This window comes from Bos mutus, chromosome 9 (assembly GCF_027580195.1).
Source record: "Bos mutus isolate GX-2022 chromosome 9, NWIPB_WYAK_1.1, whole genome shotgun sequence".
In the NCBI taxonomy this organism is placed as follows: domain Eukaryota; kingdom Metazoa; phylum Chordata; class Mammalia; order Artiodactyla; family Bovidae; genus Bos; species Bos mutus.
In genome coordinates, this window is record NC_091625.1 from 8145524 (window position 1) to 8160472 (window position 14949).

Here is a 14949-nt window from a genome sequence, read left to right on the forward strand (position 1 = left end):
AAGGACAGAGGTTATGTAACCTTAAGAGGGGACCCATCAAAAGGGGCCCAGTGAGATTAGAAACATTTCATGCTTGGGGGGAATGAAAGATTAAAAAATGGAAACCAGTGTCACTTACTTCCCAGTTTTGCCTGGGGCTGGATCAGTTCAGCACTACATCATTGTACAGAGCAAAGTAAATTGACCTACTTTTCTAAAGATGTCATATAAAATTTACATGATCTTCAGAGTATGGCAACATTGTATTGAACATAGACTATATCTGACAGTCAAAGGTTAGTGATAGCTAACATTTTTTGAGTAAACAAGCTTTTGCTACCTAAATATAAACATGCCACTTTGTCTCTTATGAGGCCTTATTTGCAGTAAAGTTTTTTTCCTGGTTAAGACTTTGTTTTGGTTTATTGGTCATAGCTACATAATGTGAAAAGTGTAAGTATCGGACTGCATCTTGAGAGTAGAAATACTGCTTTCCAGGATGAATAAGCTGCTATCCAGGATGAATAATGCAATGTTATGCTTTAAAAATTGTCAGATTCTCTTAAATGTATCATTCTTCTTTAAACTTTAATCTACTGAGATAAACATTTTTTATTTGGCCTTAACTGTTTGTCACAAGAAGATAGACATAAGAGACAGACAGTCAATTATATATATATATGGTTCTATGACATCATGAGAAAGAAAAGAGACCTACCAAATTTTTAACTGACTCATATTAGCTGGCTAATACTTAGAAGTACTCGGGTAAACTTAGTTATAATTTTTATGTGCCTCTTCCCAAATATAGTCTATACTTTCTGTTTAAAAAAAGTTGTAACTAACAGTATTTTGAGTCATGAATATTAATGATATCAAGTCAATATTAAAATAAAATTAATGAATGTTAAACAGATATTGCATCTAAATACCAAAATAGGGATAGTGTGAATTATATTCTACAACTCAACCTGGAGGTCCAGCTATCACAGTGAAACCTCTGTCATTGAAATAGACTGCATTCGTATTTAGCCCAATAGCTTTAGGCATTCATAGATATAGAGTAGGTGAAATAAAAAGTACCTTATCAAAATTAACATCAAGCCATGTGTTCTGCTTCTGGAGTTTTAGAGTCATTTTTAACATAGATAGTAACTTGGTTTGAAATTTAAGCACACATATACACACAGGTTTGCTAATCGGAGAGTTTCCATGCCTAAGGGAGGGGAGGTGACAATTGGTGCATTCAGTATATAACACGTGTAATGATAATCAAGTTGATTGGTTGAACTCCATAGCTTTTTTTTTTTTTTTTTTTCCTTCCTCTTCTTGTGGAGTAGTTCAGTCGGGGGTGGATTCTCCCCCATCTTTAACCCCCTCAAGAAGGCGTAGGTTGATACCATTTTTATTGTTCTGCTGGGGTGGGAAATAAACCATATGCTTTAGAATTTTGAATGGCTACACCAAAGGGAACATTGAAGCAGGCCCTCTTTCCCCTTTCCTACCAGACTTTGAGGTGGAGTTATTCTGCTATATGTTGTAGCAGACTCCAGGTTAGCTTAACGCTTAATGCCCCACCCCGGGAAGAGAGGTGGGTGGGGATGGGGGGAGCAATGTCAAGGGCTTCAGAGGAGCTCGGGCTGAGTGAAGTGTGGAGTGGGAAGCTTCTGTCTGAGACCCACCCCTCCCCTGGATACCAGGCAAAGGCAATGAGAGTCGGAACCAGCTGATGCCGCTGCTGCTGCTGCTGCTGCTGCTGCTTCCCATTTCCAGGGTGAAATTTTCACAGCAGCTAATTCTAAGGGGAGGGGGAAAAAAAATCCCTAACCAACAGCGGAGAAGATTCTATCACCCAACACGAGCTATCTAACCTTTTAGGCAGGCTTTTCAGAGAAATCCTCGTTTTAAAAGCCAACATTCACGATCCAAAAATACGGGACGGGAATCAGAGCTGGTATGAAATGTGAAAAGCCTCTTTACACTCTGAGTGTTTGAAACGATCCGATGAGCATAGGAAGTGGCTGCCAACGCTCTGGCGGCTGCTCGTGCCGCCGCCGCTGCCGCCGTTCCTCGCAGAGGGCTGGACAGAGTCAGTCCCGGTTTCAGCACCTCCGGCGCTGGACAGCTCTCTGCACGCTGCACCGCCGCCCGCCTGCTTCCTCCAAACACTCTCGCTTTGCCTTACTGGAGATGCATCTAAATTACGTCCTATTCAACAACAAGTAGATTTTTTTTTTCCTTTTTCCTGTACGGGAATTACAGTAGACGATTCTCTCAATTAAACTGCATTTGCTTCTTTACGGAATTGGCCGTCAGGCGTATTTATCCCGATCTTCCCCCCACACTTTGCAGGAACGATTCTTTGGGAACGTGGTCCACCCAGGGATGTAAAACTGTGCTTACCGATGCATCCCATACGAAATGCTTATGTGATCGTCTCTCTACCTTCGCCATTTTGGCTCAGCAACCTAGAGAAATAGTAAGTAACAAAGGGAAAACACGGCTTTAATGCAAAGGCAGGGACGTTGTGGAGAGTGTTTCTCCAGGGAACTGCATTTTAAATGGGGAAATGGAAAATGTTGCAGGGTGGCAAAATTGGGTTCATCTCCTCCTTAGCTACAGTGGCTTGGTGAAATGAATTCTAGTTGGTGTGCTATAACTAAATTCTACTCAATTTTATGTCTTCTAACTTGAAATTTCTGCAGTATAGTTTTAAGTATGTAGTCCAATCATATTGCTAATATGCTGCAAACTTTCAAATAAAAATAATTGTCAGCTTAACCTTTATTTTAGAACTCGAAATCTGTTCTGGGGGATTTGTAAGGATACTGTTAGTAGTAGAATGAAGACCCCAGACACTATAGCCAAACACATTGCATATCTGCATTGGATATTTTCAGTACAGGTTTTCTGGGATGTCCTTGGGTATTTATTTTTAAAACATTAAATGAAGTTTTTGTGAAAGTATGGACTATCAGAAACTGTAAAATCATTCCTTAGAAGTATATAGGTTTGCAAAACTAGTTTCTGAAACAGGCAGCTATATAAACTGTCTGAAAGAAAAACAATATCCTCATCAAAGGTATTTTGAAAAATTATTTCAGAAATTGAAATGGTAAGATATAATTATTAAGATAAATGTGACTTTCTGTCTAAATCTGGCCTAAATATGCATCACTCTTACTTATTTTGATAACCAAAAATATCTATAAAATTCATTGTACATATCTAAGATTAGGAACACACTTGATCTTAAAGTATATTTCTTTAAACTTCTAATACTAAAAATATGAAAAAACAGTAGATTTTACTAGTTAGTACCATGTTAGTGTCTGAAGAAAGAAATCTCTCAAATCAGTGACTGCTTGTGATCTTTATACATTTTTTAAAAAACATAAGGTTTTACTTTTCAAGGTCATATATTTAGAGAATGATATTGACTGTGAAAATTAACTCTATAGTTTGTTCACAGAAAAAAGAATCACAAAATATATTCTAGGTCTTATATCTGAAATTTGATTTTCCTCTATATTCTAGGAGGCCAAGCTACTGAAATTAAATGAGAGGATACTTGACTTAAAGCAAAGTTGTCAAAAGTCAGAAAGTTTGAACATTTTAAAATATCTAGTTACCAGATTTGTATAACATAATGGATTGTAAATAGGAGGATCAAGGTACATTTCGCTAAAAGCACATATTGTAAAATAACTGAACTGTTGTAAGTTGAAGAAAAATGAATACTGCTTCAAATATCAGCTAGAGAAAATTTAACACGTTAATGCTGACCAAGTTGTAACTTCAGTGATTTATTTTAGAAAGCAATAAGTGGGTATATGCCACAATCAAGCACTGAAAACTCTTAAGGCCTTCATTACTTCACAGTGGGAGAGAGGGAGTAGCTAGAATTAGTCATTTTAGGGGTTGAGAATATGTGAACAGAGTGGTTACTGGATAATTATCTGATTACTATAACAACTATATTGGCTATTTTTGAGTGTTAGGATAGTTTGGTTGAGTTTAGAAGTTATTTTAATTTATTTTAAAAATCCTCTTTCTCTCTCTCTTTTTTGTGTGCTTCTTTTGTTTAATCTGCAGATCATGGAATCCTCCAGTACACCTTCAGTTACCCTAATCGTAGGCAGTGGCCTTTCTTGCTTGGCCTTGGTCACCCTAGCAGTTGTCTATGCAGCGTTATGGAGGTATGTAATCAGTTAACACACTTCAAATGGAATGCTGTTATTCAGAGTTAAATCAGAGAATATGATAACTGCTATATGTCTCATGTTTTCTTGATTTACTGAAAAAAGTACCTTTAAAACAGCTATAATTGCTTTGCTTGAACTATAATAAATGAACTCAAAAGTGCTAAGTAAGTGTTTACTTAATTTTCTTCTCTATATTTTCCTATGATAAGAAAATAAGTGAAGCATACACACACACATACTCAATTCAAATGATGGTAGTCTTCAACAAGTTGCTTATCCCCAAGTATTCTTAATACCCAAAATTCAGTCAATGTGTGGTTTATACTTATCCCAACTGCTATTGAGTTTGAGAGTTTAATTGATACAGTCAAATTAATTTCTCTGTTATAGAAATATGGTCTACCAATTCTTGTTTTAAACACATAAAGTCAATGTGTCCCAGACAATGAGTAAAATCTTCTATAATATTAATATATTAACATAATAAATACCATAAAGCTTTAGAAAAGGTTTCTTGGTTGAATGTTTCCAATAAGTCAGATTTTGACAAACTGATTAAAAGAAGTCAGAAAAAATACATAGACAAGAGGAAGTGATTGAAAAATACTGTTCCATAATATATGAAACTGCATCTGCTTGATATTATGTGAAAATATAGTATTTTCCTAAGATTTTTCTTATTCTATTAATGAGAATATTAGACTTGTAAGGCTTATTATGTCTACTGACATATTGTTAGCTAGTATGTAACAAAACTTCCCAATAAATTTTTAAATGTTAAACATTTTTATATCCATTTTTATTAGTTAAAAATATTCTAAAAACAGTTGCTATATTAATAACTAGATAATTGTATATTATTGTTTGAATACTTGAAATATTAAAATTGCAAAGATTGCCAGCCCTAGTATTTTACTTATCTTTCACTTAATACAAAAAAAATTCTATCCAAAAATTAATTATAATTTATTAAAGAAAAGTCATTTGATTGACATCTATTTTTCGAAAAAAAGTTTTTTGTTACATTTTTTACTCTTTTGAAGACAAAAGTTAATTGTCCAGGATAGTATATTGTCAAAGATATTAAAATTTTTATGCTTCATACAAAACTAAAGTATGTATACATTCTTGGTCTGTTGGTGTAGATAGGTAACAGAAGTTCTGCCTTCCCATGAAGGGTAGTGAAATGCTAAGAAAGACAATCTAATAATCTATGATCAGTCTTATGAAACGAAAGAGATGCTTGGTCTAGGCATAGCATAGTAGACAGTAGAATCCTGGGTTCAGGGCTCAGTCAATCAGGCATTGTCCTGATAATATAAGAGCAAGACAGGCAAAGACTGGAAAGAAGCCTTTCTCTCCCATAGTTGCCTAAAAGGTTCTTCTAAGGAAATGAGGCAGTGTTTACAGGCCAGGATACTAGGTAATGGTATCACAGTTCATCAATAGCATCATAATTCATATTCACTGAGATATTCAGGACTAAGTTCCATTTCTCATTACATGGAGTTCAGTCACCAGTTTCACCTTTTCTTCACACCTCAACACATATGGCTAATGCTAGCACAAACACTGCTGGTGTAAATGATATAAAAAGTTTATCCAAGAAGTATGGGATTAATTAGTCCCTAGTAAAGTTTTCTGTAGTACAGAAAATCCAGGAAAATCACCTATTGTAAGAGTTTTCCAGGAATTACCAGCTGAAAGTATCTACCCAATTTTGACATGACACTTAGAAGTATAAAAGACAGTACCCAGAAAAAACATAAATTTGAATTCCTAACAGTTAGTGGCCATCAGCTCATTGTCTACAGGTAGAAGAATTGAAGTAATATTAATAATTTGATAGAAGTTTCAAGATTCAAAAACTATTGATATTAAGTGGCTCTTATAGCATGAATGCTCAGGATCCAGCTGCCTTTTTTTTAATTAAGAGATTTATAATTTTTGCTTTCCTAATATATAAAATGTGTGAACATCAGAATTATTTTATATATAATTACTACTTTGAAATGTGTTGATGTCTCGCATAGCTTATTAGAAATGTTCATCAAAAAATGAATCCACTGTGACGTTCTCTCCACCTATAAATATATTCTGTGGAGTTATGTTATTACATCAAAGAGCAACTGAGCATGTCTTTCAGCCCATATATTGAAATGATGCATTCACAAATTTTGTTTAAAACATAAAACATTTTTATAAAAAGTTTTCAAAGTTGAGATAACTAATAAAATTTTAAGGCAACAATACTACAAAGGAAATGAAAATGGAAAAACTCTGCAGGTTGGTCAGTCTAGGTCCTTATTACCCTGATTCTTCTATTTACTGACTAAATAATATCAATGAAAACTTTTAAATAACATCTATGTACTTGTGGTGTCATAGAAGCCTTTCATATCACATAAAGGGTCAGTTTGTGCAGTCCTTAAACTTTTTGTGATACATATCCCACCCACAAAATAAGAAGCAACTTAACATTTGATGATGTTTTCAGTATCCCAGTGTGTGGTTTATTATATTTTTAGATATTGATAATGCAGGGACAAGATTAAGCTACTCTTGAGCCCATTTTTATTTTTTAATTGAGAGTCAACTTAGGCTCCTTCTATGTTCTGTGAAGAAAGGAAGTTTCTCTTATGTTAAAAATTGCTTTTTATATTTTATTGTTACTCTTGTTTCTGTTCTGCACTCTTTTCGGAACTATGTGGTGGAATGTAGGGCCTCTGCCTTCATATTCCTCACAGCAGAGAGAAAGAACTTTGATAGATTTTACTTTCTAAAGTGTCTCCTGCTCTCTCGCACCTGCATGTAACCTGCACAGGGAAGCCCACGCCTGCTGTGGACAGTGATTTCATGTTCTAATACAAATCGAACAGTCTCAAATACACAGCAAGAACAAATACATCTTTTTTTTTTTTTTTTTAACTGGCACTCAGTGATTTGCCACTGGGTACAGGAAAGCGAAATAGCTACTACCCTGTTAGGGTAAACAGCTGGTAGAATATTTGATTCTGAGCAGTTTTCTCCATGAATTACATTCTTGATGCACTTAAAAATTATGTGACAGACCGTATATAAACTCTTCTTCATAAGGGTAAAATATGGCTGCTGCTAAGTCGCTTCAGTCATGTCAGACTCCGTGCAACCCCATAGACAGCAGCCCACCAGGCTCCCCCGTCCCTGGGATTCTCCAGGCAAGAATACTGGAGTGGGTTGCCATTTCCTTCTCCAATGCATCAAAGTGAAAAGTCAAAGTGAAGTCTCTCAGTCGTGTCCGACTCTTCGCAACCCCATGGACTGCAGCCCACGAGGCTCCTCCGTCCATGGGATTTTCCAGGCAAGAGTACTGGAGTGGGGTGCCAGATGCCAAGTAATTTTCTAGCCTAATGATGAATAATTTGTGGACCGGGGTTAGTTTTTAGCAATAAAGATTCCTTTTCTTTTTTCTTGGTTGGAACAATTACTCAGGAAAAGAAAAATGTAAAGAGTAACAACCTAAGTACTTAAAAAAACTTGAGACAGTGACGTAGTGGATGAAAATGTAGTTTCATGAAAGTGAAAGGGATCTTTAGCAATAAAGATTCCTTTTCTTTTTTCTTGATTTCTGGAACAATTACTCAGGAAAAGAAAAATGTAAAGAGTAACAACCTAAGTACTTAAAAAACTTGAGATAATAACGTAGTGGATGCAAATGTGGTTTCATGAAAATAATGGCATCTTTCTAGTAAATGGTGTGGGGCTGGGGGGATATTTCAGAATTTGTCTGGATTTTTTTTCTTTTTGGTTCTAGAGTTTCACCCATTGATGAGTCTGGTGACAATTAGCATATTATATATACATATATAGTAAAAGTTCTTATACTAATTTACATAGTTCAAAGAAATTTTTTATTTCTAGTAAAAAAATTGTATGGTGATAACAGAGGTACAACTTAGCCTCTGTCAGAAATGCCATGTTGTCTACAGTAAGGTCTAAAGAAAAGAAAATTTAAAGGTCTTTTGGATATCACATGTCACTATAAAATTGAGTTTCAAAGAATAATCTTTCTTTTTTTAAATTAATTTATTTATATTAATTGGAGCCTAATCGTTTTACAATATTGTGGTGGGTTTTGCCATAGTCTTTCTTAAAAATGATTGGTTTTTATATGTTTTCTCATGTAAAGCCTGCAGCTTAGTGTATCTTTTTCTGGATGAGTTCCGCCAATTTGTGTAATAGAGAATTTTTCCTCTTTCCTTTGAACTTTAAAGTCGGGCACTCTTTCTCTCTCTGGTTAGGTACATCCGCTCTGAGAGGTCCATAATTCTAATTAACTTCTGCCTGTCTATCATCTCATCCAACATCCTCATCCTGGTTGGACAAACTCAGACACATAATAAGGTATGGTTGGTGATGATTTTGATTCTCTTTCTGTGTTTATGTTGTGACCTAAAGTTGCTTATTGATAATCTAAATGTTTTTTCTTAATAAAATGGGGAATTTCTGACAAAATTATTTTTAAAAGTAAAAATATCTTGTTCTGAATAAAAGTATTATGTATTCCAGTATAGAAATACATGCTTTTGACTTAATTTCTTGGGGATTGAGAGGCTGTTTATAATAGTAGAAATATGTGTTTATTAAACATTATATCAAAGCTCTATGAGTTCAAAACTTTGAAACATCAAAAGCACGAATTTTTAATTCATTATCCTAATTGTAATAAGATTTCCTGTGTTTTGGCCTAATTGATTAACATTTTGATTCCTAAATTCAGATGTAAATTGCTAACAAGTGTAACATAGCTCTCGAAAATCCACTAAAAAGCTTTTTTAGACAATAATCGAAGAGAACATTAGGTGAAAATGACTCTACATGTTATGCCCTTCAAAAAAATTTAACTAAAAAGTAGTTTTACACTTCAACAGTATTGTAGTTCTTTAACTGAATAATCATTTTCAGCAGAATGTAAAAATGTATGACTTGAGTTAAATAACTGTGTGTTTTGAGGAATGATTGTCAGTCTTTTTACAATATGACTTTGAAATACATTCCAAGAAACCACTAATAGAAATCTTAAATTAAATGGCCATAATCTCAAAGAAATTATGTTGAAAAATGCTTTGATAATATTTGTCAATTTGGGCCTGTTCTTAATTTTTTTCAAATACTAAGGTCAATAATTGAATTTTTTCCCTATACCCTGTTATTCTTGGAACATCCAATATACTTTTCAATTGGTTCTTTTAATATATTAGGTATTTGTAGGACAGATATCAACATCAGAAAATTATAGATAGTTTTATTATTTTACTAAACTTGCACTCCTTAGAATCTGATTCCCACCCAAAGGATCTGATTTTGGGTCTTGAGAGTCCTGGAAAACTACTTAGATGATTCTGATGAAGATTTGTTTTGACCTGTATTCTGTCTGGGCTGCAGGAAGACTGGAAGACAGTGAAGGGTCAGACAAACAAAACAGGGAACAGCAGTAAGCGTCCAGAAAGGGGCCCTGCAAAAGTAAAAGGCGCATCCACCTTTCATGTATCTGAGTGCCTAGGGTTTGTTCCCCCTGCCCCATTTCTTTCCTTTGATGAGATAAGAAAATGCAAAGTTTATTAAAATATATTTCAGGTCTCCCTTCTGACTGTTAAACATAAGTTTGCAAAGAAAGGCACCGGAAAAGGAAAGTCAGACAGAAAGGCCAGAGTGAGGAAGGTGCAGTTGAAACTGAGAGGAGAAAGAAGTGTGAGAAGCAGCCAGCCAAGGGGACGCTGGGCGCCACAGGGCAGTGGGGTGGGCTCAAACTAGCTGGGGAGGAAAGGAGAGAGGGGCAGTGAGGGGGAAGGGTGCGGGTGTAGCGTGGGAGACACCCACCCCCCAGGGGCCTGGAAGTCAAGTAGGGTGAAAGTCCTCAGTCGTGCCCGACTCTGCGAGTCCATGGAATTCTCCAGGCCAGAATGCTGGAGTGGGTAGCCTTTCCCTTTTCCAGGGGATCCTCCCAACCCAGGGATTGAACCCAGGTCTCCCACATTCCAGGCGGATTCTTTACCAGCTGAGCCACCAGGGAAGCCCAAGAATACTGAGCAGGCAATCATCGCCCACATCACCCCTGTTCTTACTGTTCCCTGAGCAGGATCTTAGAAGAACTCCTATACTTGTTCTCACCTGGTCATAATTCTTTTAACTCTTCATCTTTGAACCTCCCTGCAAAAGGAGTTTCCCTCTGAAGCAGAAGTCACCTACTGGATCTGGGCACCAGAAAAAGTTGAGCTAGAGTTAGCTTTAGCTGGTGGTTGAAGTTGGTTTTTTTTTCCCCACCAGAGCCTCCCTTTCTGTCATGTTTTACCCTCCAAACACTCTTATTTCCCAACATCATGGTCTTCCTTAGGAAATATGCTGTAAAAACTGTTTTATACTATGTGCCAAAGTTTTTACAAGTTCTGAGCCAAATGGTTTGACTAGTAGAATTTCCCACGAGGTTTTCTACATGTTGTAATGGCTATTGTCTATGTCTTTTGGATCATTGCTGTACAATACAAAGACAATGTTGGCCACACATGCCTGCTACCTATCTGATAGTGATATGTTAGTGGCCACTTTAAAATAAGTAAAAATAAATAAGCCAAATCAATTTTAATAATGTGTTTAACTCAGTATATCCAAAAGATGACCATTTTAACATATAAGTAACATTTTTAGATGTTAATACAATATTTTAAAACATTTTTTAATGAAGTGTTCAGAATCTGATTTGTATTTTATACTTATAGTACATCTCAGTTTGAACCCGGTGAATTTCAAGTGCTCAGTGGCTACATGTAGCAAGTGAGTCCTATGTTGAATAGGTCTAAATCATAGTAATACTTAGAAACTAGAGTAGTCTTGAGAAATTCCATTCTACTTGCCCATTTGGGCTTTTCCAGTTTCTCAATGTCCTGTTTTTTGGTTTTTAGTTAGAATGTCTTTTGGATATCTGTGATTATTATAACATCAAAGGCAAAATAAGACAAGTCTAATTTTATTTTTCATTTCTGATTATGCAGCATGACTGACATTGGGCTTGGTTTTAAAAAAAAAAAGTCAGCATAGTTTTGTTTTTGCAGAATAGGTTCTATGTGGTTTTGGGATCCTGGTGGTTCTGTTCCAGACAGACTGTGCTTATTTCTGCTCCTACAGTTGTTTATGCTTGTGGGGAGGAGCGGGTGGTAAGTGGTGGTGGTGATGAAGAAAATGAAAAATTATGGGTTTTTTTCTCATGCTATGTTAATTTTGCTTTATTAAGTCTGAGTAAATGATCTTCTTAGCTTAGGATAATCCACTATGGAGTGACTTTGAAAGAAAAATGTAACCCACTAGGATTTTATTTGTAATCACTCTCAACAAAATCAGGTTTCCAGGGGAAATAATTGTATATTTGATTATGATACACGTGCTGAATTCAATTTAATCGACCTCACTTTATTTTTTATGTGAAATAGCAGTTTGTGAAAAGCTATACCTGCTTCACTGTTATGAGATCAATGATTAAAAAAAAAGAAAACTTGCAAAATGAAATATCTGTATGAACTTATGATCTGTATAAACTTCAAAAGAATATTTTTAAAAAGTAATATATGATCAGTGAGTACAGTGTATTTTTTAGGTTGTGTGTAGGATCCCATCACTGCCCTGGGCATTTTGTAATTGATCAAATTCCTATCTTTTATTTCCCTGATAAGCTCTGACTAATGCTTTACCATTCCATACTTGGAAACATCTGAGAGGATTTCTTGATGAACAGGTTCTTTGGTATTGCCTCTGAGAGGTATCATGGGTAGTTTGTGTTGAAACTGGTATTTGATGCTGAGGTCCAGAATAGTTTTGAAGTGTCAGACTGTGATTTTTCTCTAAATTGCTTTCCGAATTATAATTGATTCAATTATCTCACTACTGAGTATCTCTGCCTTCTTTTGAGTTGGGATAGAAACAAGCTGAAATGATCCATTGTTTAAAATATGATGTATTCAAATCTTTGAACTATAGATTCAATTGCTGGCAGCAGAGAGAGGAATCAAATGCAATTTCTTATATCTCTTCTTAAAATGCAGTGATAAAATGTAATTATAACTGACTTCGTTGTATTTCAAGTTATCTCATAAAATGTCTCTGCCCTTTGATTTCTTTGTGCATTTTAAATTTCAACCAGGATGTTCTTTTATCACTCAAATGTTGTTTATTTTTAGAATTTCCTTTGTACTTTAAAGTATGCAAATGTTTTCTGTTGAGCCATGTAGATTATTTTGGACCTAGTATTTTGGAAACATATTTTCAGAGAATAGTTTTTTTATCAGAAAAATGTATACCTATCTTTTTCTAGAACACTTTGAGATGATTTATCTTATTAACCATTTCATAGCATTCTTTTCGGAGGAGGCAGTGGCACCCCACTCCAGTACTTTTGCCTGGAGAATCCCATGAATGGAGGAGCCTGGTAGGCTGCAGTCCATGGGGTCGCTAAGAGTCGGACTCGACTGAGTGACTTCACTTTCACTTTTCACTCTCATGCACTGGAGAAGGAAATGGCAACTCACTCCAGTGTTCTTGCCTGGAGAATCCCAGGGACGGGGGAGCCTGGTGGGCTGCCGTCTATGGGGTCACACAGAGTCAGACACGACTGAAGTGACTTAGCAGCAGCAGCAGCATTCTTTTTACTGATGGAAGCCAAAATTAGCAAAATTGTTATTTTGGTTATATAGTAGTGAACACCCAAGAAGATTCTGAGAGAGCTTCTCCCCACAACCAAAAACTCAGTACCAGGTTATAATGAAAGCAAGCCAAGTCTAATTTCAATCAGACAGTCAGGTATTTATTAGATAAACATTTATTAGCAAATGAAGAGCAAAACCTGTTCTGTAAACATAGTGAAATTGTGGGTCTCTGTCATTTTAGATACTTTCATCACATCTTATAAGCACACTCCCTTGAGGTGGACAGAGCAACACTCTAGAAGCAGGCATCTGTGCCTTTAGTCAGCATCTTTCAATCAGGAATCCTCCTAACCCATTGTCTGGACTCAGTACACCTGGGGATAAAACTATGGGCCTCATCTCTAAAAGGTACAGGATATAGGCACCAATGGAATCTTCCATTCAGTCCATTTAGATTAAGACGTTTAGCTATAATATCTCATCTGCATATGTCGACTACCTTTATGTTCACCAAAGGGAAGCCACTGATACATCCACCATAATAATTGCCTAGACACTAGTTCATCAGTAAAAATCAATCTTTTGTATTTAGCTCATAATTGAAGTGTTGACTGTGGACAGATCTACCCAAATCAAAAGGTCTTTCAGCTGACTCTGCTAGACTCTGGAGTATGACCCTTTCAAATACAAGGTCAGCTGAACACCTTGTTCTGTGCATTCCTAGACAGCTCCTAGAATTAAAGATTAAAATAACAGGCACCAATATAGTATCATACCAAGAACACCAACGCGTTATAAAATAAATTACAGACATCCTGAATAGACATCCTTATTCTAAAAAATAATAGTTAAATGTAAGAGGGTGAAGATACATACTAACTTTAATCCCAGGAGATCTAGGAGACTTAGCAAAAGTTCTCATTGACAGGTCAAGGGAAACTTCACAAATTATTTCAGATATGCAGACACATCTTTATCACTCTTTGGAAGGAATTTCTCTCATAGTTCTTTATGTTTGGGCCACTGAATTACATAATAAGCCGTGTCTTTTAATTCGGTCTTGCGAAAAATACAAAAACTGTGTTGGAGCAGTTTTTAAAAGTCACAAACTGTACACAGTTTTCTTCCTACATTGGTGCTTACTTCACCTTTATCAATGTTGTCATATTTTTGTTATATAGTTTGTGTAGAGATAATCAGTAAAACTGAGCCAAACTAGAAGGCTGTGATTATTTTAATGGAAGATGTCTTTGAATTGTCAGAACTGTGTTCTTCTAAAATAAAGTCTTGAATTTTAATACTTTCATTGGTTGAAGCGCTCCCTAATTCAGCCATTTCTCCCATGGCTGCCTTTTGCCAGAGACCCACATTCTTCACGCGTTTACTTCCGTGCTTGGCCTCTGAATGTATACGTGTTCAGCTTCTGGGGAGGAATATTGACTGTGTGTTTTCATCCACCAATCTGTCTCTCCTGCTACCCTCTGAAACAGTCTGCCCATCCTTAGGTCAGAGCTCTCCAGGTTTCTCTGGAGACATCCATCTCTTTGGGGTAAAAGTAAAGATCAGGCATTTTAAGCCAGAGGGACCCAAGCACGCTACCTCTCCTGCTTTCTATTTCTGTGATCTTGGGCTCGATACACCTTAGCTTCTTCTCAGTATCTCCCTTATGGTATTTCTGTCAAGGTTACATGACTGTATATATGAGGCACTTTGTAAGACTCCTTAAACAGTTGCTGTGATCATAGTGATGGTGACGATGATGACTCATGGACATACACTGGAGCTTCATATAGCCTTGTGTCAAATTTTCTGTTCACCACTGAATTCCCCGTTTTGTCTCCACCCCACACTCAAACACATTATATAGAAATGTATGTGTTTTATACAATATAAACTGTATGTGTTTTCTGTCCTCTCCAACCCAGCTACATGTGTTGGAACTCTTGAGAGTTATCTCCTTCTCCCTCACTTGGTAAATCGAATAAACCAGGCCTGGGCCAGGTGTACCCTCACCTATTTCTCAAATCCAGATGTTTGCCTCCATCAGCTATGAATCACTTTCACTAGTCTACTGCTTCCAGCATCATTAACCC

The 14949-nt window shown here is 36.2% G+C and overlaps 1 protein-coding gene across 1 annotated transcript in view; it reads left to right on the top strand.

Moving 5' to 3' along the window:
• Positions 1-14949, top strand: part of ADGRB3 (adhesion G protein-coupled receptor B3) — an 886560-nt gene that overhangs the window by 713675 nt on the left and 157936 nt on the right. Inside the window, exons 18-20 of the mRNA XM_005897466.2 lie at positions 2332-2458; positions 4075-4178; positions 8465-8567. Of these exons, the coding sequence (XP_005897528.1) occupies positions 2332-2458; positions 4075-4178; positions 8465-8567 (334 nt within the window). The remainder of the gene's footprint in view (positions 1-2331; positions 2459-4074; positions 4179-8464; positions 8568-14949) is intronic.